The sequence below is a fragment of the Ascidia mentula genome, chromosome 6 (assembly GCF_947561715.1).
Source record: "Ascidia mentula chromosome 6, kaAscMent1.1, whole genome shotgun sequence".
Classification (NCBI taxonomy): Eukaryota; Metazoa; Chordata; class Ascidiacea; order Phlebobranchia; family Ascidiidae; genus Ascidia; species Ascidia mentula.
Genome location: NC_138571.1, coordinates 7,054,132 through 7,079,885, shown reverse-complemented (window position 1 = coordinate 7,079,885; position 25,754 = coordinate 7,054,132). Strand labels below are relative to the sequence as shown.

The following is a 25,754-nucleotide window of genomic DNA, read 5'->3' as shown; positions in this document are numbered from 1 at the left end:
CTGTTTATAAAAAGCTCTGTACACTGAGTTCAAAACTTCGTATCTACTGGCAAAAGCTCAACCTACTGATATCTGTTCATTTGTTTCAATAAACTTTAATTTGCAATTGTTTATAAAGATGACGAAACGACGAAATTTTTGGTTTAATTAACTGCAACTTAAATTGTTAATGACCATCACCCATTCGGGACAGACGCTGTGTGCAATCAATTACTTTGCTTCTCGCGACGTACATTTGATGACGCTTATTATAAATGGATGAAGTTTGCTGAATATAAGCATATATTGAAAAGGTTTAATGTCCCACAATTCATCATTCAGTCTTATGCTATCTCCCCTATTAATCGTCTAAATTTAAACCATTTCTTCCCCATCAACGAATTGCATTCATTTTGTTGCTGCGACAAAAACTAAATGTCTTGCAAACACGCTCCGAAATTCCACTTATACTTTCACCCAGCACACAGAACATAACACACTGTTTTTAATAAAGAACAACGTAACGCGACAGCAAGACACCGGACCTGGAGAGGTTTATAATTAAACCAAAAACACAATATACTCCCAACACCTTTAAGCTGAACAAAAATAACACATTCACCAAGCTGGTTTGCGAAATCATCTGATGCAAAACGATTTTTCCATTCAAAGAAAAATGTGATGCAAGCGCGCCTAAAACACCCCCCACAACATTAGACAGAGTATAGAACACAACATACAATTACTTTGGACATTTAGTGATTTAAATCCGACAACATTTTGACACACGACGATGCGTTTAAAGAGGAAATATATTTAATTACTTTAGAGTCTTTTGAATGGCTTCTTTTCCATCATTTCCTCGGCTAAATTCACACATTGCTGACCGGTCAATAGCATTGCATTCATTTTGGTGCTTCCAGTAAACCGTCAGTATTTTAAAAAAATTGTAAGTAACACTTTAATAATAAAACCAAGTTTTGATTAGAAAAAGGAATCCTGTCTCACTATGAATAATAATCCAAACCCGAAAACCACATAAATTTTGCTTTCACCGCAAAATTTCTTGCAAATGCGCTCTAAAATTCCACCTAAGCCCTCACCCAGCCTTTCTTCTCGTGTAATTTGTTTGCCAATATATAATTTTAATTCTTACGTAAGCCGAGTGTTCCGCAACCTTTTGTTTGTGACATCATAGTTTCAGTAAGTTAAACGTTATGATGTCATAATAGAAGTTGTCGTAAAAATGTCATTTTGATTCAGAGCTATACCTTCACCCAGCACCCAGCACACAGAACATAACACACTATGATTGCTACATAAAATGACAGAACATCGGTTACAAGTAAACAGGAAACGTAAAGATATCAAGAATATTAAAGTTGTATTGCGCTTAAATAAAGGACAAGTTTCTGCAAATATTTTAAATTCACCAAGCAAGCAATCGCAACATTAATAGTTTTATCTCGTAAATATCCACGAAAATGATTTGCAATGTATTTTTCTATTATAAATATTCCTCTGTTAACAAAAGGTCTGCACTCTGAGTTCAAAGCTTCGTATCTACTGGCAAAACCTCAACCTACTGATATCTGTTCATATGTTTCAATAAGCTTTAACCGTTATAGCAATTGTTTATCAAGATGACGAAACGACCAAACCATTTTCAGATGACGGACTGATTTTTAATTAAATCAACTCTAACTGAAATTATTAATGATCATCACTCATTCATGACAGGCGCTGTGTGAATAACCATTAGTTCAATCAAATAATTTGCTTCTCGTGACGTATATTTGATGACGTATGTTTCAAACGGAAGAAGGTTACTAAATATAAGCATATATTGAATAGGTTTAATGTCCCACAATTCATCATTCAGTCATATGCTACGTCACCCATTCTCACACAGATCAAGGCTGAAAAACATCCAACACACTTAAAGGTAATCAGACTGAAGGTTTGTCAGTAACTTGGCAATTACTTTCAAAATTAAGAGAATCCACGCGATGCTTCGTCAACGTAAGCAAAGTAATAGAGCTTTGAACTCTTTCGACAACGTTCTCTTCCATCGCTTGATTGTCTAAATTTAAACCATTTCTTGCCCATCAACGAATTACATTCGTTTTGGTGCTGCGACAAAAACTAAATGTCTTGCAAACGCGCATCTTTTGAAAGGTTTCTGCGCCATCGTTTTCTCGACTAAATTCACACATTGCTGGCCGATCAATGGAATTTCATTTATTTTGGTGATGCGAGTAAACCGTCAGGATTTGGATAATTTACATGTAATACTTTTAGTAATAGTAAAACCGAGTTTCGATGAGAAAAAGTAATCCTGCCTCACAATGATATCTTTTTAATGTGACAACTGGCGTCACTGATCATCCGCCGCCAACTGAGACCACTGACGTCACACCTGATCAGCACAATGAAGCGACTTCTGACGTCGAGGCGGTGCGCCACCACAGTATGCTGAAGCAAGCGTGTAATTGGCAGCGTTGGTCAAGCGCCCGACCCATATACTAAAATGAAAACCTGATTGGGATTCGTGCCCAGGACATTCTGGGTTCCAATCACGGTATGGTAAAAAAAACATAACAAATAATACCGCCTCAACCTCAAGCAACAGCGATGTTACGTTCACGTGTTCACGTAACATGGACATTGGACATTTACGCATATCATGAACATTGATCACAAATAGCCAAATTACGTCATTAAAGTTCGGGACCTCTCAAATTTGGACTGTACTGCGGTAAAATAGGAATGCGCATTCGTTGGTGACCTCATTTCCCAATTTACAGTAGAACTATGCTTTTGCAAACATATCACGCTATTCTCACGCGAAGTTCGTTGCTATTCGCACGCTATTTTCGTTGTTCTGTTTGATTGATAAGTGGTTGGTCACTTCTTGACCACTTCATTAAAATGACCGCTTTTCATGTACGCACGAGATCTCACGCGATTGTTTGCTGAAGGTTCGCTTCTCACGTAATTGAGATGGGCTGCTGTCCATCAAGATAAGAATAGCTTTGTCGTCGTAATTTTGAACCGACTTTTTTTGTTGTCGTAACTTAGAACTGACTTGTATTTTTGTGTATATATGTGCATGCTTTCTAGACTAACCCAGTCACGCTTACTCTCAGCATCTGTCTACTTTAGCTATGCGTTGCTTGTAATCAGTTGATATCGTGATCTCGTAACTTGTAAATTTTGATTCGACATATTCAATATAATCGCATATCCTTAGTCTAATAAATGGTAAAGTAACTTGGTATCAGGTTTGCAATTAAAAGCAGGTCAGGAACACAACGGTTAGAACTCACGAGTGGCCTTATGCCAAATGAAATAGTCAAATAGGATTCTGTTATTAAGTGTTAATCAATCTTGTTAATATCCAACATTAAGTTAACAACATTTGGCATATAGGTCGCAACAAGCGTGCAACCATCTCCATCATCAACTTCCACCCCCAATCCAAATCTCAACGAAGAATTCACGGAAGTTCGCCCCAGCAAACGGAAGACGAGTCCAACTCACCTCAAAGTCACAGAAGATCCCCTGATGCAGTACAGCGTACACGACAGGCGAGAGTATCAAATGACTTTGTTGCAACTTGCACCTTTCGTCAGATGTGGCAACTTCGCCGCAGAAGAGGTTTACCTCAGTCTTTCACGCTACCTCAACATTAAATGTCGGCGACTTTAATAGAATAGGATGTACTTGCGGATCATGTTATAACCTTGCACCGGGAGAGAAATTAGTGTGCAGTTGTAAAGCAGTAATCCCCGATGATTTTAACTCAATATGTTTTTCACCAACCCTCTCCCCCACCATTTTGTTGCGTGTTTATTTATTTATTTTGTTTTATTTAATTTCACACAATGGCTTCGTATTTAAAGATTTGCACCCTTAATCTTAACGGCCCCGGCAAAGCCCCCAATATGAAAGCCTTGTTCCGGTACTTTTCCTCTTTAAACTATGACATTTTTGCCCCCAAGAAAATCGTTTTGCTTCTTCACCCAAACCTCCGTCAATTTTCCCGCTGTGCCCTAAATACACAGTCCAGAATTGATAGAATTTATCTTTCCTCTTCGTAAATTCCCAAAAACATTTATTCACCCCATGCCCTTTGTCGGATCATGACTCTGTTTCGGTTTCCGTTAACCTTATCTCTGTCCCACCCAAGGGACGAGGGAAGAATAAAACTAAATCCCTTAACGACCCTCTTTTTCGCCTCGACTTTCACCGCTTTTACCCTCTATGGTAAACTCTCGCACCTTTCCACTCTAACCCCATAGACTTTTGGGTAACTTATAAATTTAAATTTAAATCACAGATAAAACTCCACTCGAAACGCCTGGGTCAACAATTCCGAGATCAAATCTACTACAACAGCAAACTCGACATCGCCCGCCAAATTCTCAACGACAACCCACCTCCTGAAAACTTCCGTCCTCTCCTATAAAAATACTCTTTACCTTTCTAAATCCCGTTCTTTTATTCTAAAATCCCTTTCCTCCGACTTCCACTTTAAAAATATTACTGATAAACTTCTTTATTCCTGACTGCTACCCTCACGCATCCACACTTCTATACCCGAGCTTCAAGACATCCACGGCCTCCCTCCTCCTGCACCCCAAGAACTTCTTTCCCACACCCAGCAATTCTTCGAAACTCGTTATTCTGATAAACACCTTCCAATACCCGACCCTTCTAATTTATTTGTAAAACTCCTTCTGAAGTAATACCAGATCAAAACCTTGCAACCTTATCGAACCCCATCACACTGCACGAAGTAAGAAAAACACTTTCCCTCTTTCCTTCTGTCAAACGGTCTTAGCATCGAGTTTTACTCGCTTTACTGGGACCTCATCGGGGCCGACCTCACCCAAGCTCTCAACTTTTCCTATTTCAACTCTTTCAACCACAACAGAATTTATCCTATGACATCTGACCATGATCTACATGAAAAACGATCCCACTCTAAAATAAAATCTCTTTTCTCTTTAAATTACTGATGTCAAAATTCTCCATAAACTTTTGAACCTTTGACTTAAACTTGTTGCGACCTCTATGCCAATTATGAGCCTCAATCCGGTACTTAACAATATTATTTATGATCGATGGGAAATCCTATTTGATTAACGCATTTGACATAAGATCGCACGTGAGTTCTAATTGTTGTGTTTTCCTAACCTGACTTTAATTGAAACTTAATGCAAACATTCTAACAATATTTATTACCATGAACAAATTTGGATACGAAATTAACATGCGCAATTATACCAACGCCAAACTGAGTGAACTTACGCCCAAACGCACAGACAGAATTGAACAGAACCAAATCACAAAATCAATGAACTGAGGTGAGCACAGTACAGCTGCGCTGCTCTGCCTCGGCCCGCCTCAGCTCAACGCACACGGAAAGTTACATTACAATCACCGCCTATTGGAATTCCCAACTACTCCGCAGCTTTCCTTCATAGAATATGATCTTGGACTTCCCCTCAGTAATCTCTTTAACCTTCGTACTACAAATTACCTCACACACGCAACAACACCTTATTCCCAATTTATTATTATTATATATCACCAATTATCACTGTCCACGTTTGCCACGCAAGCGTGACTGCTCGGGCGTATAAAAACGAGTAAAATAAAAATAATTCCAAATATATTATAAAAGGTGAGTGTAAGTAAACAAAGAAAAACATGTGAGTAAAAGTGAAGGTGAAGTGAAAATACAAAAAGAAATAAAGCGCGTGAAAAACAAAACGAACAAAGACGTTTACACCCATACGATGACGTCACCGCGTAACATGAAATATTCCAACCGCTTTCGTACCTATTGTTGTCAGCCCTTTTATCCTTAGACTGCCCATCTTTTAACATTGTTATCTGTCTAATATTATTTATTGTACATTTGCATCAATTTATTGCTTCTTCGATTTGGTTGTTTTATAAACACAGTTCCTTGTATGTCTGCGGCAAGCCAGTTGAGGCCTGTGATGTCACAGTTGCTTATTGTTACGTTCCAATTACTGCTATTGTTTCACTGTCGCTCGGTTTAAAAAAGAAACAAACCCTGAATTGGGATCGAGAAGAAATTCATATTTTGAGATCTTGTCGGAAAATTCTGGTTTTTAACATGGCCTGAAACTGACGTCATGCCCCACGTGACAGACGCCACTCAAGGCCACGGCCGTGACGTCATCATTTGGGGTGCAGTGAGGACCTGGGTGTTGACAAGAAACCTTGTTACACAATTTCCCTCACATAAAACCTTTTCCATAAGTTTTTGAGATTGCACCGCGATATCCGGGCATTTCTGTAAATATTTGCGGTAAATTTGCGTGAATGCATTTTTGAGTTTATCAGAGAAACCCAACTGAACTGAATCAAATTTACTGACATCCTCGAATCAGAAATCAACTGTCAAATCTGATGGATCAATGTTTATATTTACAGATTATCAACATAAAGCATGGAAACGGTTACATGCGATATTACAACAACGACATGATATACAAGGAATGATAAAACGGAATATGTTGTCAATATCTAATTGACACGTTGACATAATTCTATGGAAGAAGTGGCATCCGAAACACAGAAAATGTAATAATAAGTAGCGTCGACTTCATATTTACAATTATTACGTTGTGTTTTTTTGGCATCAACCGTTTTTTTATTAACGTCGGATAATAATCACGCTGTAAACCAAGTTTAACTCATTTACAGCGAACGTGCTATTCGTCCGTTGACACTTCCAGCAACAAGCCGCCTTTTTAAATGAGTCACGTTGTAATCCGAACTCAAATAACCTGGTATGCATTTTCTATATAGGCCACATGTATTTGCGTAAAAAGATACGAAGGGACAGAGGACAAAGGACATATAGAACAGAGACTTTTTGTACGCGTGGTTTGTAACGTGTTATTGCTAATCCTCGTGCGCTTGTTTATTATGTATTAAACTGATCGATTGACTTTGGGTTTGATAGCAGCCTTTTTATCAGGAGTCAGATATACTGCAGTGTTATTATTTGTGTAGACGTTTTAAGTAACGCCCTACAAATACCATGATAATAACAAACATGCAGAAAAGTGAAGTTCTCTTAACACAAAAACTGTAAGGATTTGTGAAATTAATTCGGTTCGGTATAATTGCTTTCCTGTTATTTACGATTTAAAGCCTTTATCAAAACAGGTGAAGTATTTACAATGTCTTTCAATAATTGTAAATCAACACAACGTTGCCATGGTAAACGACGCAATGTTAATTTTCGTCACTTTAAACCTCCCCAACATTTATTCGCATTTCACTTTCATCTTAGAACTTATTATTCCGCTCCATGATCCCTTCCAATAATACCAACTCATATCGTTGTAAGCAACACTATTAGAAGTTCTAGACCACAAACCATTGAGGCGGGCATCTGAACAAGCACGATGCCACCAAGCTCCACCATGAGTCACAGCACAATTACCTTCTGACCACCTGCAATTATAATTAGGTCGGTTGTCAACAACTCTGTGTTACAACTTATTTAAACTCATTTACAACTTATGTTTAACTAAAACTTTAACGCAACCCCCTGTTTCCGAGCAATCGATTTTGCAATTGTTGATTTAGGGTTGGCGGTGTAAAGTATTTGCCTTGTCAACGAAAATCAACTATTTGAGGAAATGCATTTTATGTTTTTTAAAACAACTCGATTTACTTCGTTAGTGAAACAGAAATATAATCAGACACGTTGTATCATTTTTACTCACACATCATTTTCTCTGTTGCGTGTTGTAAATCTCATCCCGTTTAGACTGTACTTCCAATTAATCATGGAATCTGATATATTCCCCGAATATCCGGATATAGTAATTGTGTAAGAACTTCCTTCATCGCCAATGCTGAAATTACTGAAAACAACAATGTCATAATGTTTAATTTCATGCAAAGTAATTTAAATAACAACGGATAATTTGTTGTTTTAAATCAATCCGCTTACATTGGTTTGTTGCTCATGGAAATGATTGTTAAAAATAAAACCCTTTATGACGTAATAAACGATATGTGTCATACATTGTGTCGTGTTGTGTGGGATAATTATTTGTCAACCAAGCAATAAACACAAAGTGGGATTAGAAGTTTTGAGAAGGAAACCCAGATATTTTTCAACTATAAGTTCACAAACGACTTGAGGTCAATTTTTAAGCAACCTGAAACCTGTTCCAGCATACGATGCTGACATTGCAAGATGTATTTGGAATAACTTACAGGAGAAGTACAGTTTGAGTTTTGCCGAGACTATTCTGTAACCCGCATTTAACTATGTTGTTTGTGACGGAGTTTCTTAATATTTCTGATCCTACGTCACTGGCAGGGGACGTGTGCCTCGGTTAAACGTTCATTTAAGGCGATTACAAAGAGATTTTATTGTAGCTAAAGAACAAAGCGGATAAATCTAACTTTCCAGTCAAAATGCAACGTTGTGGCAAAGGTCAGTACTTCGCAATCAAGATTTTACCACAAGGAGTTGGGCAACAACGACCGCATAAACTCATCTGGGCAACAGACTTTCCTGCAACACTGCGACTATCGCCTAAGGCAGTGGTTCTCAACATTTTTTATCTCATTTCCCACTTCCAGTGTAAACGGAATCCTTATTTCCCAATGGTATTTACATTTTTTAACTGAGAATTTAATCATTGTATTTTCGCTATATCTGTTAAACTTTTTTTAACTTTTTCTACCGCATGGCATTACCAATTACCAATAAGTGTTCAACACACAGTGAATACAGATCTTTTTATTTCTTTTCCGACTATTTTTGTGTATTTCGGTGCCGACTAATTATCCACGTACAACCCTTAAATTCCCCACAGGATAAGAACCACTGGCCTAAGGAATTAACTCTGCATGCCAATGCACCCATTTTCTTGAATAGACACCCAACAATATCCAATCAACCACGCAACGACCAGCAGCTAACCCAAAGGGTGGGCAAAGAGAACACAGAGTGTTTACACTATACAACTTATACACTGACAATCAAGTTGTGTCAGCGTCTTACACGTCGCGATTACGGGATTTTTTTTGCCTCATTCAAAACATTGGAGCCGAGCATGTTGGGCAGAAAATTGAAATTTCAAATACTGGATTATGCATGGGTGTTAGATGGAGAATATAATATCTTTTTATCCCATATATCGATGCGGAACACAGCACTAATATTCACTGGATTGCTGCCATCAATTGTCAAACGGTTTGGCCGTGGTTAATTTCGCTTGAACTGTCTTCCAGATGCCTACGCTTCAGAAGATTTGGAATCAAGGGAATGAAAATTTTCTGCAGCCACATTCTCTAAGCGCAAAAAGGTGGCGTTCGACCCAATCCGAGCCCCACTGAGCTCGGTCCCGGCAATCCGCGACCAAGCGATCGCGCAAACCTCAAGAGCGGTGATGTGGGGTCGTTACGAGTTGATTACCATCCCTATGTGTGTGCGGTATCTAAACTTTTTGTTTCATAATTTTTCCGAACCGAGTAAATGCATTGAAACACAGCAAGAATATTCTGTGTTGCTTCAAACTTAAAACACGAATTTTGTGAATCTGACGTAATAAGGGGGGTATTCCCCTAATGTCTTTTAAGATTTTGTTAGTTATGACGACATGGCAGCATCGGGTAAATTATCGTTGGAACAAAAGCATTAAATTGAAAACGTTAAATACGTCATAGTCTCACCTATACTCGGCAAAACCTTGACCTCCGGAAAAATCCTGAAGGTCAACACGAAGACGACATCTAGTGGACGCATTGGTGATTTTATGCAGTTTCTCCAAACCTGATAAAATTTGTTGGTTGCAATAATATTGCTGAAAACACTGGAATTTAAATTGGATTAACTGATACTGTTATATTGACTCTAGAATTGTTACGTAGCGTGCTTGAAACGTTTTGCTTGGTAGGCCTGTATATTTAACTGGGTGTGCACAAGTTATAACAATGTGTTCAGTAAAACAAACCAGGAACTCCTGTTGCTGCCAGTCATAATGCAATTTAAAATGTCCTGCTCTTCTGGCATAAAATATACGTGCTGTATTTTACGACGTTTCGTCTGCCATTCAGCGAGACTTCATCAGGTATTGATGCCGCAATTTCAAAGTAAACTGCACTAAAACATTCAGGAAAAAAGAAAAAAGGACAGGTTGACACCGCTTGTCAGATCACGTGACAGAGGCAAAACATGAAAGACTGCGGGAGGCGCAACAGTTACAACAAATTGTTATAAACTGCCGGAAAGTAAACACAGTGTTCTTTGTCGTTGACGCACCCACTATTTTTGTGAATGTGAAGCGACTCAAGAAAGAGCCGCTTGGTGTGATCCAACTCCTTTTTCAGAACTTGGAAAGGGGTTTATCGAAGGCAACTTCGTGTCGCAATGTCACCGCATGCTTGGCCAACGCAGTCTTGCTGGCATTTTTCGATGCGACATCACGGCGATGCTCTTTCAGTCGCATCATAAAGGCCCTTCCGGTTTCGCCGATGAAAATACCATCGCAATATTTGCATGGTATTAAATAGACCACTCTCTTTGGCTCGGAAGCCCCCGTAGCAATGGGTCGTGAAATTAGATTGCCAAGTGTTGTATGGGGCTTAGTGTAGACTTTAATGCTATCCGACATCAATCTTCGCAATGTTTCGTTAAGGTCAGGGACGAAGGGAATAACAACTGCTCCGCTAGTGGGCGTTTCATCCTTACGGGTGACTGCCGGTATATTTTAAGCGTGCCATAACAATGGTGATTGCTAGGGATATCGGTACATTGGTGAACAATGACACCACATTAAAGGATACCATGCTTCCATGTTGCGCCACTCGTAAGCTCCGTACCTCGACTGCAAACTCGCGTGAGTTTTTTACATGGTGCGGACTATTGCCCAGGAATAGGAACGATTATTTTAGCATTTTTGAGTCGCTTCACATTCACAAAAACAGTGGATGCGTCAACGACAAAGAACAATGTGTTTACTTTCCGGCAGTTTATAACAATTTGTTGTAACTGTTTCGCCTCCCGCAGTGTTTCGTGTTTTGCCTCTGCCACGTGATCTGACAAGCTGTGTCAACCTGCCCTTTTTTCTTTTTTGTGCCCCTAAATGTTTTAGTGTAGTTTACTTTGAAATTGCGGTATCAATACTTGATTAAGTCTCGCTGAATGGCAGACGAAACGTCGTAAAATACAGCACGTATATTTTATGCCAGAAGAGCGGTACATTTTAAACTAAAACAAACTATTATTCAAAGTTTTGCAAAATTTGTACTTGGTTAAGGATTGCTTTATTGGAATACAAACCCATCCAAAATTCTGTTGATAGATTCCCAAACCCATTCTTGTAATCCACCCAATCTCTATCGAAACTCACAGATCCATCATAACGACGCTGGAACACCTGGTATTTATCAAGTAAAACACTTGACACTGATTTTCGGTGAATTGGTCTAAAAAAGTTAGATGACCTCTTTGTCAATATATGACTTTTCACATTCATGTGTAATTTCCTGACCTTTATAAACAACACAATCCCGGGCGTATGGTTAAGCATTGTAGTGTGAAACCGTATATTACTTGGCGTGCATATTCACCTCGCTTAACCAACTTAGCGCTGGTGCCATGGATTGTCCACCCCTGTTATATTTACCACAGTATGAATACCTGCCACCCATCTTCACAGTAAACTTCATCTCCCGTTATGAGATGTTGGCGACCTTTAATATCTGAAGTTTTACAGGAAAACGGTGGAAGAGAATCTATGAGATTCCTCCAAAGATCTGCAGACGGTTAAAACTCATCAGATTGGCAGAAGTATTTGAGTTAAACTCATTCACACGCGAGTAGGCGGTGAAAACACAACAATATTTGCACGACCTGCATTATGACCTATACCGGTGCCAGATGGAACCCTCTCTGAGTCGCACCTGATGACGTATATGTTGGGTTTGCCAAAACCTTTGCCCGTAACTCACGTCATGACTCGCTTCTGCTCCTAGTGGTGTAGATTGGTGAGCACGCAAGTATCTACACCGCTAGAGGCAGAAGCGAGTCATGACGTGACTTACGGGCAAAGGTTTTCAGAATTTGACACATATGTGAGATTTATACTTAAATAAAGTAAAACTCAACTGCTGGAAGTGTTACTCAGTTGACCTTGCAGTTGATCCACTCTGTTCGACAACTCTGTGAACAAAACTTACGTTAACGTTGACATGTTTTATGTCACTAGCATTACCCTTGTTACCATGAACTCCAATGAAATCGGTCTGCATTTCTTGGATTTGTTTTTTGTCTTTTTTAAGTTGGCCTGGAAACATGCATGTTTTTCTAATATAACTCTTAAGAAACAAAACAAGGTATTTTTTAGACTAGTCCAGGTCAGTGCGTCTTTGTGTTATTCACCGAAATTAATAAAGTGCCTGATGTTATTTACTGTGCGGACCTTCTCAAAAAATACAACATAATTTTTTCCCAACATCGTATGGAGGAAAACCACATATTGATACTTTTCTTCACGTTTTCTTTGATTATCTGTGTTGTTTATGCACGCAACGCACCCCTGCTATCCCTTTGTTTTCATCGGTTTCCTGCACTCACATGTAATTTTGCACAAGTGTAAAAAAAACTTCACCGGGTTTTCTTTGTATGGTTCAGTTGTATTTTTTTGCTGGTATTAGTTAAGTTGTAAGATATACTCTATACACAAAGGTCATTAATGTAGTCAGTAACTGGATAGCTGCACTAGTAATCACTAGGTGGCGATGATAAGGCCAAAAGGTGGCGCTATAGAAAGATATTTTACTTTGAATATCCACCAGGTCAGTCTGTTGGGTCTGAATTTCCTGCAACTTGTTCGTAAGTTGACCTGAAAGTGCGATCTTTAACGAAAAAGGGAAATATTTTTATTACAAAACCGGTAATATTTAATTCTTTGTTTAAAGTAATTATAACTTCATTTGTATTTAAGTGTCAGCTTTCACAATCTCATAAATTCTCATATTTTCCTACCATTGGTCACGAAGATCTGAATCAAACCCTGAAAAATATTTTGTTTTATTCCGTGATCTTTAATGTGGACAGAATCTAGCCCCTGATGTTGCACAGCCTTAAAACACGTCAGCAATTATCAAATGTTTGAAACCAAGTGTTTCTGATTTCCGCCAGTTGGTTTATTTTTTAATTTGTGAAAAATTGATTTTCGCCTACAGCATCGGTCATCATCACTTTCTGCAAATAAAATGCATTAAAACACTCGAAGCTACATGTACCTAAAATAAACAAACAAATAAAACTGAAATGGTGAACACAATGTCCCCTAACACTGCATCTACACAACTGCAAACACCATTGCAGTGCAAGGCCCTCTAACACGGGAGACAGAAAGATAAGAGAGTGCGAATCAAAACAATGACGACCCGCAGCACGAACGCACGACGTCATTGAACAACATTAAAACAATGGTGAAAGATGTATTCCATCCATAAAACACAACACCAAATAAAACTGCCAGCAACTGCATACGAATTCGGGGAGAATCATTTTTTAATGTTTATTGAAACTTGGGTGCGGTTCAGCCATTTTGGCTTCGCACACATCCAATCCTTCAGCCATAGACTGTTCTACAAACACAACCCACAAAACAACTTGAAATGCTTAGACGCGTTCCTGCCAATGGGTGCGCGTTTGTAAAATGGTGGCGCAGAGCCGTCTTGTCGTTGCTTCCCAACTTGCCTTTGGTTGAATTCCAATCTGTGTTGTGTCCATCTTGTTGAAAATTTATTTTTGGTTTTGCCAACGTATTGATCATGACATGTTGTGCACGTCGCAACATCAATGCTGAAACTCGCACACGTTACATGTTGCAGCAGTTTATATTGTTTGCCTGCTTTTGTTGTTAATGTTGTCGTTTCATTAACCATGGATATGTAGTTACCATGGTGACTGCCCAATGCGAACCGCCCACAAGGGTATACCTATAGCTATAGCTACCAGGACGGTCGTTGCAGTTCGTTTGCAGGACAAGTTGATTGTCCTCGGTGAAGCATTCCGCTTGCGCCGCAACAACGAAAGACAGAACTTGGGGTACAGCATTTCCTCAGGTTCTCAAGCTCACACAAAAAGAAGGGCAATTAAAGATCCAGGCCCAAATCGTTTACAAACGACCCCCCTCCTTGGGCGACATTTTTGGAATTCAACCAAAGGCAAGTTGGGAAGCAACGACAAAACGGCTCTGCGCCATCATTTTGCAAACGCGCATCAACCGACAGGAACGCGCATAAGCATTTCAAGTTGTTTTTCGGTGGTATTTGTGGAACAGCCTATGGACAAAGGACTGGATGTGTGCGAAGCCAAATGGCTGAACCGCACCCAAGTTTCAATAAAAATTTAAAAAATGATTCTCCCCGAATTCGTAAGCGGTTGCAGGCAGTTTTGTTTGGTGTTGTGTGTTTTATGGATGGAGAACATCTTTTACCATTGTTTTAATGTTGTTCAATGACGTTGTGCATTCGTGCTGCGGGTCGTCATGGTTTTGATTCGCACTCTCTTATCTTTCTGCCTCCTGTGTTAGAGGGCCTTGCACTGCAGTGAAGTTAACAGTTGTGTAGATGCAATGGTAGGGGACACTGTGTTCACCATTTCAGTTTTATTTTATTTGTTTGGTTATTTTAGGTACTTCGAGTGTTTTAATGCATTTTATTTGCAGAAACTGATGATGACGTATGTTGTACGAGAATTCGATTTTTCACAAATTAAAAAAATAAACCAAATGACGGTAATCAGAAACACTTTGTTTCAAACATTGTTTTATTCCATTCGTATTTACCCAAGTAGTGGAAGCTTACAAGATCTACGTTAGCTCCCAAACCAGAAAGGAAACTTTCATATTGGTCATGATTGAATATATCTCGTTTCACAAAGCACACGGTTGATTTATTACGCTCCAGCTTACGTTTACCCATAGCATGTTAGCATGCAAAGCTAATTTCTTACTGATATGAAACTTACCAGAGCGAGAGCTGTTGCGATAACCAGACCCTGTACCACCAGCACAATCTTCATTCTTCTAATCTCAGAGCGTAACTGTGGCAACTTCTCTTTCTCCGCGCTTTGCTGAGGTTCCTCGTAAACTGATTGTTGTTAAGTTTACAGACGTGCTTTTAGTTCGGGTAATTTAGCTTCCAACAAAACCTTACGTTACGAGGTCTAGTATCTTTCTCCTTGAGTTTGTCATTGTAATATTCCAAATCACTACTGTCATTTCGGCGAAATATTTTTTTGTTTCAACGAAATATAATTCACGCATGAATGAACACCACTTCAAGGGATTCATCAAAAACAAAACACAACTACATACCCAAATGAGAACACATTGACTATCGAAAAACATCAAATGTAACTTTAACATACCTATGCTATCGAACCTGACAATATTCGTTCACATAAGATATACTTTAAGGTCAGAAAACTTGTAAATTTGATGCGATCATGTATCAAGCAAATAGTGGTGTAGTCGCTTGATATAGGCGAACATTTGAAACCTTTCCGGGCCATAAGATTTTTTTAAATTTTGCACAGAGATGGCCTGGAGCCTGCTGATGAACGTGGTATAAGTTAAAATACCAACTCATTTCAAATTTCCCAGCGAAATGAACTTAACTGCAGGTCACCGCCTGTGACGGCAAAGAGCCCATTCCCAGCATACATCTTGGCGACAAGGTCTCTTGTATAAGCGAACATTTGAAACCTTTCCGGGCCATAAGATTTTTTTAAATTTTGCACAGAGATGGCCTGGAGCTTGCTGATGAACGTGGTATAAGTTAAAATACCAACTCATTTCAAATTTCCCAGCGAAATGGATTTAACCGCAGGTCACCGACTGTGACGAAATAGAGGTCATTGCCCGCATATACCTTGGCGACAAAGTCTCTTGTATAGGCGAACATTTGAAACCTTTCCGGGACATAGGATTTTTTTAAATTTTGCACAGGGCTTGCCTGGAGCATGCTGATGAACGTGGTATAAGTTAAAATACCAACTCATTTCAAATTTCCCAGGGAAATGAACTTAACTGCAGGTCACCGCCTGTGACGGCAAAGAACCCATTGCCAGCATACAGCTTGGCGACAAGGTCACTTGTATATAAGCGAACATGTTCGGTTGGGTTTGGGTATATTTGTTGTTTCGCCTTAAGCAGCTTTGGTTTTGTTTCCGGAGTCCAGCGATTAACTCGGAAAATCATTCCAAATAGTGGTATTCCCGGTTTGTTTTTATTAACGCCGGTGCAGTTGTCTTGTCGCCTGGTCCTCACCGGTGGTTCACGGTGTAAAACTTGCAATGAAAAAATTGACACAATTTGTAAGTACTTGCGTTTACATCGATTGAAAAAGTTTACCACGAAAAGTCGTTTGAACTTTCTTCGTTCCAAAGATCTTTGGACCGGAATGCAAGTTAACAGGCGATTTAAAAAGTTGCTGAATTTTTGTGAAGTCCATAAATTACAAAACACATTGATTCAACGTCTTGATCTTTCTCCACATAGCCCAGGTCACCAAAAGCAAAATTTGTTTTACGCCACATTACCATCTTTAGTGGAGTGCCTACAAGAATGCCCCCACAAGTTAAAACTACCAAATAAGGCCGTAAAAGCAGTTTTGAAACATTGCAAACTTCCAGTAAATGAAAAAAACAGGATGAAAGTGAAAAAGTTTGGCTAGAAGATAAATCATTTCGCAAAACGGCACAGTCGTATTTCAAACAACGTAATTGTTGCGAACCATCACCGAAGTTGTCCACACAGCCCAAAACGCCTTTCGGTGAGGCTTTATTTTGTATTTGTAACGCGCCCTATGATGGCGCTTTAATGGTTGAATGTGAATCTTTCCAGCAATGGTTTCATCCCAGATGTGTATTTGAGGAAACGGCCGTCGCTGTAGGTTTAACGGAAAATCAATGGAAACGGTCGCATTTGGTTTGTCCTGGATTTGATTTGTGCTCGAAATCTTGTTTTGTATAACATAGGCCATTAAAATCCGATGATTTTGCTGTTGGTGGTGATAAAACTGTGACAAACAATAGAGAGCAAAGAGTGATTGACACCGATGAAGAGATGTTTCCATCATCGTTTTCTGGACTAGATTTTCAGTCGCATGTAACAAGTTCACCTGTCGCACTTTTACCTGCTTTTACTACACCCTTGACAGCTGTATACACAATTTAGAAGCATCAAACTGCAGTGAAACAATATCGCGATATGTTTGACAAATTATTGCCAGAGGAACGTTGGTTCGGGGCTTGCACATATTTGCCTTCACAATCAGTTTTAAACAACATTAAATGCGAACATAGTGGCAGCAAACGAATAAGCGATTTATGGTTTGTAAATTTAAATATGCAGCGACTAAAAATGGATAAAAAATTTATTCGTTGTATTTCGGCGCATTTTCCTATGGTGGTAATGTATTCCGACGCACAGATAAAAAAATTTTATCGCGTGTGCGCGTTTGATATTGCGTATTTTGATTCCACTGGCACTGGAACTTCCTCACATATTGGCGCCAATGTCTATTACAATCCGAAATTATGTGAACGTTTGATAGATGTGGTTTTAAGCAGAATATGTTCAACGTCTAAGTTATAACTTATAATGCTTGGGGATTTGTCACGGCAATTCCACGACGGTAAATCCACCAACGAACAGGCCAACATGTTTATTACGTACTCGAAAGATTGCAATGTGATAAAGAGTTGCCTCCACCAAACAATCCTTCACAACAACAAAACTCAAGGAATTATTGAGCAAAATTTTCGAGATTTAAAACGAAACATAATTGATGGAAAGCGAATAGCTCGAATAGACGATTTTGCTTTGAAAAACTATGATGCCATTAAAGTTTTAGAAAAACTCTGCCGATTCGTTAATGAGCTTTCGTGGAAAACCGAACAAATCCCCTTCAAACCCAAACAACACTAAAACCGCTAAACGAACATTGGTTGTGGAGTCAAAGTTTAAAAAGAGGAAAAGAAACAAAACTAGTTTTTACTCTTCGGAAATCATATGTAAACGTTTGAAATACGAAAACCAAAAATCACTTTCTCCACAACCAATGTCAACACTTAAATGCACCCCGACGATGACAATTTTTACAAACTGTCCAAAACAAAATGAAAATTTTTTACGACTGTAAGAAAATTGCAGATTTCGTTTGGAATCATATACCTTTAACCCCAACTTCAATTTTTGACACCGCCCTCGTCATGCCCTGTCGTCAGTCAGTTTCTTGGTTAGATTTGTGTTCCCTTTGCAGTAGACCTCGTGGGAAAACTTATTGTGCTTTAACTCAAAACCCGGCGAAAACACATAACGACTTAACAATTAGTTGGTTAACGGACAACGTTCTAGATTGTTATATTTCCAGAACACTCCGTTATTGTAATTTACGGCGCCTTTGGGTTTGTGTCAACTATTACAGCGGGAGAAATTTTGCAGGGCAAACAATTCAAAAATATTCGCAAAGCACTTCATGGTATGTTTCACAACGAACGTTTGTGTGAGCATGTTTTTATTCCAGTTCTTTTTGAAGGGCATTTTGTGATTTTGTGGTTTAAAAATTTTGAGAACGAAATGGTTCTTTATGATTCTACTGGAAGTTCGCGAAAGGAACTCAGGTCTTTAGTAAGAAAATTTTTAATTTCGATTTTTGTTTCAATAACCGGTCGTGATGTTTCTTTTAAATCCGACTCACTAGTACATCAAAGCGATCTGTCTAGTTGCGGTTTGTGTGTATGTTTCACCATAGAAAAAATTGTAAACAACGTAATTGGGATTGATAAGATGGAGTTCGACGTTGCACGATATCGTATTTGGATGGTGTTTGCGCTTGTCCAGGAATCGATCAGTTGCAGTGACAAATTAAATACTTGGATTGTTAAAAACAAGCTAGTTTTGGCCGGTCTTACAAATTTATACAATAACTGCCGGTTAAATTCTGTGTTACAAGCTCTTCAAAGTTTGTTAGATCGCCCTTGAGTTTTTCCCAGTAAAACAACGATAGAAGGTAGGATTGGTCACTTAGTTTGTCATCTTACACTGAACAACGTTGATTTCTCATCATACTTGCAATTGGTTAAAGACGTTTGTAGTCACCCTAATTATAATTTAAATGAGAAGCAAGACCCCACTGAATTTTTACTGAATTCCCCCCCTTACAATTTCCCAGGATGAAATGAACAATATAATGCGATTCGTTGAATATTCGTTTTGTCGACGTCTCCTGCGTCAACGACTTGTTGGTAGTCAGGTTTTCCGTGAATCATTTTGCGGCTGAGATTTGAAACCAGGTTCGATTGTGGAAGGAAGCATGTTGAGTGAAATGTTGATTGACAAAATACTGAATGTGAACTTTTCCTAAACAACGTTTGGTACTTTGCTATTTAATGAGTACGAGTAGCAGTACATGCGAGGAAACGTGTTGAAGGGTCGGTTTCAAACCATCGATTTGTGTTTAAAAGGACGCAGTTAAATTTGCCAGCCTTCTTATGTATACTTGTTGTTTTCCCGTTCATTTGGTATACATTTTAGATTAACAAAAGTTTTTCGGAAGTGGGTGGCTGACTACAAAATGGTTCTAAACCAGTGTATAGGAACACAACCATGCATGTGAACTAACTTATCACTTATGTTTTTGTTATACATTCAGAATAACACAATATGTTTACATTTCAGATCAGTTCTTTTCTTCATTTGGATGTGATTGCATCCAAATGTAGTTTTATCTGCAAAATAAAACCACTACGATTGCCGGAACTTTGACGTGGTGTACCGGCTTTATACCAATACCGGCATACTGATACAAAATAGGCTAATTCATTACATCTCACATCCAACCGCCTCTATGCAGTCACCCACCATAACCTGCGGTTAAGTCCATTTCGCTGGGAAATTTTGAAGCCCGTTGGAATTTTCACTTGTATCACGTTCACCTGCAACCTCTAGGCAAGCCCTGTGCAAAATTAACGAAATTCTATCGCCCGGAAAGTGATTGAATTTTCGCCTATATGTCCAGATATCTCCGCCGCCATTACGCTCACAAACAGCCTCTATGCCGTTACACACAACGACCTGGGGTTGAGGCCGTTTCGCTGGGAATTATGGAACCGGTGGGTATTTCAACTAATACCAAGTCCACCTGCATGCTCCAGGCAAGCCCTGTGCATAATTTAAAAAAATCCTATGTCCCGGAAAGGTTTCAAATGTTCGCCTAAACAAGAGACCTTGTCGCCAAGCTGTACGTGGCCAATGGGCTCTATGCCGTCACAGGCGGTGACCTGCAGTTAAGTTCATTTCGCTGGGAAATTTGAAATGAGTTGGTATTTTAACTTATACCACGTTCATCAGCAGGCTCCAGGCCATCCCTGTGCAAAATTTAAAAAAATCCTATGGCCCGGAAAGGTTTCAAATGTTCGCCTATACAAGAGACCCTGTCGCCAAACTGTACGTGGCCAATGGGCTCTATGCCGTCACAGTCGGTGGCCTGCAGTTAAGTTCATTTCGCTGGGAAATTTGAAATGAGTTGGTATTTTAACTTATACCACGTTCATCAGCAGGCTCCAGGCCATCCCTGTGCAAAATTTAAAAAAATCCTATGTCCCGGAAAGGTTTCAAATGTTCGCCTATACAAGAGACCTTGTCGCCAAGGTATAAGCGGGGAATGACCTCTATTTCGTCACAGTCGGTGACCTGCGGTTAAATCCATTTCGCTGGGAAATTTGAAATGAGTTGGTATTTTAACTTATACCACGTTCATCAGCAGGCTCCAGGCAAGCCCTGTGCAAAACTTGAAAAAATCCTATGTCCCGGAAAAGTTTCAAATGTTCGCCTATACAAGAGACCTTGTCGCCAAGGTATAAGCGGGCAATGGGCTCTATGCCGTCACAGTCGGTGACCTGCAGTTAAGTTCATTTTGCTGGGAAATTTGAAATGAGTTGGTATTTTACCTTATACCACGTTCATCAGCAGGCCTCAGGCAAGCCCTGTGCAAAATTTGAAAAAAATCCTATGTCCCGGAAAGGTTTCAAATGTTCGCCTATACAAGAGACCTTGTCGCCAAGGTATAATCGGGCAACGACCTCTATTTCGTCACAGTCGTTGACCTGCGCTTGAATCCATTTCGCTGGGAAATTTGAAATGAGTTGGTATTTTAACTTATACCACGTTCATCAGCAGGCTCCAGGCCATCCCTGTGCAAAATTTAAAAAAATCCTATGTCCCGGAAAGGTTTCAAATGTTCGCCTATACAAGAGACCTTGTCGCCAAGCTGTACGTGGCCAATGGGCTCTATGCCGTCACAGGCGGTGACCTGCAGTTAAGTTCATTTCGCTGGGAAATTTGAAATGAGTTGGTATTTTAACTTATACCACGTTCATCAGCAGGCCTCAGGCAAGCCCTGTGCAAAATTTAAAAAAATCCTATGTCCCGGAAAGGTTTCAAATGTTCGCCTATACAAGAGACCTTGTCGCCAAGGTATAATCGGGCAACGACCTCTATTTCGTCACAGTCGTTGACCTGCGCTTAAATCCATTTCGCTGGGAAATTTGAAATGAGTTGGTATTTTAACTTATACCACGTTCATCAGCAGGCTCCAGGCCATCCCTGTGCAAAATTTAAAAAAAATCCTATGTCCCGGAAAGGTTTCAAATGTTCGCCTATACAAGAGACCCTGTCGCCAAGCTGTACCCCAGTCAGAAAATTATCCCGGTATCACTCATGTTTTATCAAGCCATCATTAATTATCATTATAGATTTGCACCCCCAAATTCGGCAATAATTCTGGGATATATCCCCATGTTAATACATGAAAGGTAACACCTGATCATGAATGAATATACTTGACCGTCATGAGTGAGAATATGGGATATATCAGATACTGCTCATGGATAATCACGCTAATGTCGGGTATAACCTAATTCTGCTGCATTTGCTTGAAAAAACGACATGCTCACACAATATATCTTTTCATAACTTTATTGAGAACCAAAACGAACATGTGAGCTCACAACGACATTGACCGACTGCATTAAACCGGACAGAGCGTGTTTTTGGCGTCAGTCGCGGTCGACCTCGTCAAGAGGTTCCATAAAACTACCGCTTGAACTGGCGCATAGCCTTCAACGTTTTTTCCCTCCGTCCCAGTCTTAGGTGTTGGAAAGCACTACCACGATTTCTTTGTTAATATTGGAATTTTTTAATCCTTTCATCCCATAAATTGTAGAGAATCTGCAAAAAAATCAAAAGTATAAATCAATTAGTTCTGGTTGTGTGATGTGACCGCCATCACGACCAGTGAATGTTGGTGCTTAATGGGGTGTGAAACGATGAACAATGGCATAACAAAGCCGTGCGTATAAGGGAGTCCCAGTGGAATAACGCTCCACTTTACCCGTGGTTATGTTCAGTAACAATAATGTAAAAGATTTCCAAATCCTTACCTAACAGTTTGAAGAACAGCTTTGTGTCTTGAAATGCTTTTTTGCTGTGATGGCGCTGATTACCAACTCAAGTCCCCTCCGTGAATAGGCATTCTTCTTTTGTTGATTTTTTCTTCTTGCCCACTTGTTTTCTTGATAATTTGTCACAAGGTTTGTAGAAACTCATATTGCTTTTAGTGCGAGGCATTTTGCTAAACACTTGAAAAATTAAAAGTAGCTAATCCTGCGAAAACAATTATATTTGTATACCGGTAGCCTAGTAAACATTTAGCCCGACGCCACGCATGGTAGCATCGAACATTAACTCAGCAAGTACCTCACCTAACATCCTTCCTTTTGGCGACAACAAAACTAACAGGATACAAACTCACCTTTTTGCACTAATTACTTGCTTGGCCTTAAGCACCTGAGCCGAAGCTTTTATTAATTTGATACAAATACGTATTTCAGTAAGCGTGGCTTATTTCACTGTTAACAAGCAACACTTAAAAAGTTAGAGCATCCTTTTTGTCCCAACTTTCTATAACTTTGTGGCGCACATATTTGGCGCGATTTTTTTCAAATTGAATTTTGAAAAAGGGGGTGACGTCACACACCACCGGCTGCGGCACAGATTGGGAGTTAGCTTGAGGGAATGTGGTGATTCGCTGACGGTTATATCGTAAGCGAACAAAGGAATTGTTGCGCATTTGTTGGGGGAGGGCATCTAAATTCGGCCGTTAATGTCTGGGCGATGGAAACTTTGCGCTGAATATGGAGACACCATGGCTTGTAATGCATAATTGGTAATGCAATGAATTGTATATATTCTATTATTTTACAATGCCTTGATTGCAGTACTCAAACCGAAAGACCTAAATCATTATATTGTCCAAACCCTAAGACCCATAAAATCAGTAAGAACATGGAATTAAATGGTCGGGAATTGCCTAAATTCGTGATTACTCAAATGAAACAAATCCGAAAAAAGATAAAATTTGCGCAGCCAAACAGTCAATACCATATATTACGAGATTTATTCCATATTTTCGTCAGATTACCACAGGGCTTGTGGTATAATTTGGGAATAAATCACAAAAAAATAGTTTACTTGTCATATGCGTGTCAACGATATGATAAACTTCCGATCTTTATTGCCGACAATCAGTGATAACGCCTTTCCGTGACAAACTAGGAAAGATCACAGATAGCCAGTGGTCTCCATTAATGATTCAGTGATACGACTGGGATAAAGTTTGACTGGGACGCGGGCAATGGGTTCTATGCCGTCACAGTCGGTGACCTGCAGTTAAGTTCATTTCGCTGGGAAATTTGAAATGAGTTGGTATTTTAACTTATACCACGTTCATCAGCAGGCCTCAGGCAAGCCCTGTGCAAAATTTAAAAAAATCCTATGTCCCGGAAAGGTTTCAAATGTTCGCCTATACAAGAGACCTTGTCGCCAAGCTGTACGCGGGCAATGGGCTCTATGCCGTCACAGTCGGTGACCTGCAGTTAAGTTCATTTCGCTGGGAAATTTGAAATGAGTTGGTATTTTAACTTATACCACGTTCATCAGCAGGCCTCAGGCAAGCCCTGTGCAAAATTTAAAAAAATCTTATGGCCCGGAAAGGTTTCAAATGTTCGCCTATATCAAGCGACTACACCACTATCTGCCTGATACATGACTGCATCAAATTTACAAGTTTTGTGACCTTAAAGTATATCTTATGTGAACGAATATTGTCAGATTCGATAGCATAGGTATGTTAAAGTTACATTTGATGTTTTTCGATAGTCAATGTGTTCTAATTTGGGTATGTAGTTGCGTTTTGTTTTTGTTGAATCCCTTGTAGTGGTGTTTATTCATGCGTGAATTATATTTCGTTGAAACAAAAAGTCCATTTTTACTGGCGTTTCATTATGTAAAGGTTATGACGTCATAATACACGTTGTCAAATAAATGTCATTTTGGTACAAAGCGTCAATTGTGACGTCAAAAGTTGTTAAAAAATAGTTTTGACTTTTCTGCTTTATTCACACCGGTTGGGAAACCGCGTCAGACAACAATATCTTAGTTTCTCCACACAAAGATAATAAAATCGGTTTGTACGACTTACTGTTTTCCTGGGGAACAGAGCGAGCCGTCATTTCATAACTTTCGCGATTCATTTTCGATGAAAATGTTGATCGACCAGAAAATAAAAACAAACAACCACCTCTACGTGTGCGCAAGATGATCTAACACGAAACTTTTTGGAGTGCAGCCAACAACACAAGGAAGTTATGGTGGCATTTCTTAAGGAGCAGGAAATGCGTCGGTTTCGCTTTTGTTGTCTACGTTATTTCATAACCTTTGTTTTCCACTTTGTCATGCGTTCAAACCTATGCCTGTGGGCATAGGCGTCGATTTTTTAACGTTTTGTAAAATATGAGGGTGACTTTTCCAGGTTTTGGAAACACGCAAAAAACATTTCGTCAGTCGTATTGCCCTAAACATAACGCAAACAACGCAAGTTTCGTTTTGTGTCATTTTGTTGCGTAACAATCCACGAGATTCTTGTGTTTGTCCTGATTGTGACGGTGATAACACAGGTCATTTGAAACTAGCTTAACCCTTTAAGCGCCACGGTGCTTTTTTTGATAAATTATCAATTCCGTTGTGATTGGCCTAGAGACATAAGGTTTTCAGCAACAGACAACTTGAAGCGTGAAGTTTATTGAAAAAAAAAATAAAAATACATTTGTATTGAAATTTTTTAACTAATTAGTCATTCATTTGATGATGATTATCATTATGAACAAACCAGCACAGCAGGTGGTCTGATTGCATGTCCAATTAAATGGCCAACTACCCGTTGGGAGTAGCGCGAAACGTTCTACAGACGAATTGTGCGCGAGGGTCTCAGCTTTCGATCGGCGGTTTCCGTTTCTCTCTATGACGTCACAATGGCGAGATGTGCGCATGCAAATTTTGACTGGTGGTATTGCTGTATTTTTTGCGTACAAAACAACAAAATAGCAGGAAGAAATGTACATAACATGAAATAAACATTATGAGGGTGCAGTATAAAAAAAAAAATAAAGAAAAAAATTATAATAAATAAACAAAAAAATTTTTTTTTTTTCGCCGAAGCAAAAAAAACACCAATTTACAAAAAAAAATAGAACACCTTCATTACTTATAGTTACAGGTTTTTATTCTGGTTCCATAACACTGGTTTTGCTTTCCGGACAATAGACAATTGAGTAATTC

At 39.2% G+C, this 25,754-nt stretch overlaps 1 protein-coding gene across 1 annotated transcript; it reads right to left on the bottom strand.

Moving 5' to 3' along the window:
* Positions 1 to 6,585: 6,585 nt before the first annotated feature.
* Positions 6,586 to 24,709, bottom strand: LOC145906554 (ryncolin-4-like). The gene is made up of 11 exons (XM_082993988.1): positions 24,619 to 24,709; positions 15,041 to 15,162; positions 13,043 to 13,070; positions 12,837 to 12,899; positions 12,279 to 12,341; positions 12,164 to 12,217; positions 11,696 to 11,811; positions 11,336 to 11,432; positions 9,727 to 9,826; positions 7,761 to 7,901; positions 6,586 to 7,485 (listed from the first exon to the last, which is right to left on the bottom strand). Exons 1-11 carry the CDS (start codon positions 24,668 to 24,670, stop codon positions 7,296 to 7,298), a joined length of 1,026 nt encoding a protein of 341 aa, XP_082850114.1. The 5' UTR covers positions 24,671 to 24,709; the 3' UTR covers positions 6,586 to 7,295.
* Positions 24,710 to 25,754: the final 1,045 nt, after the last annotated feature.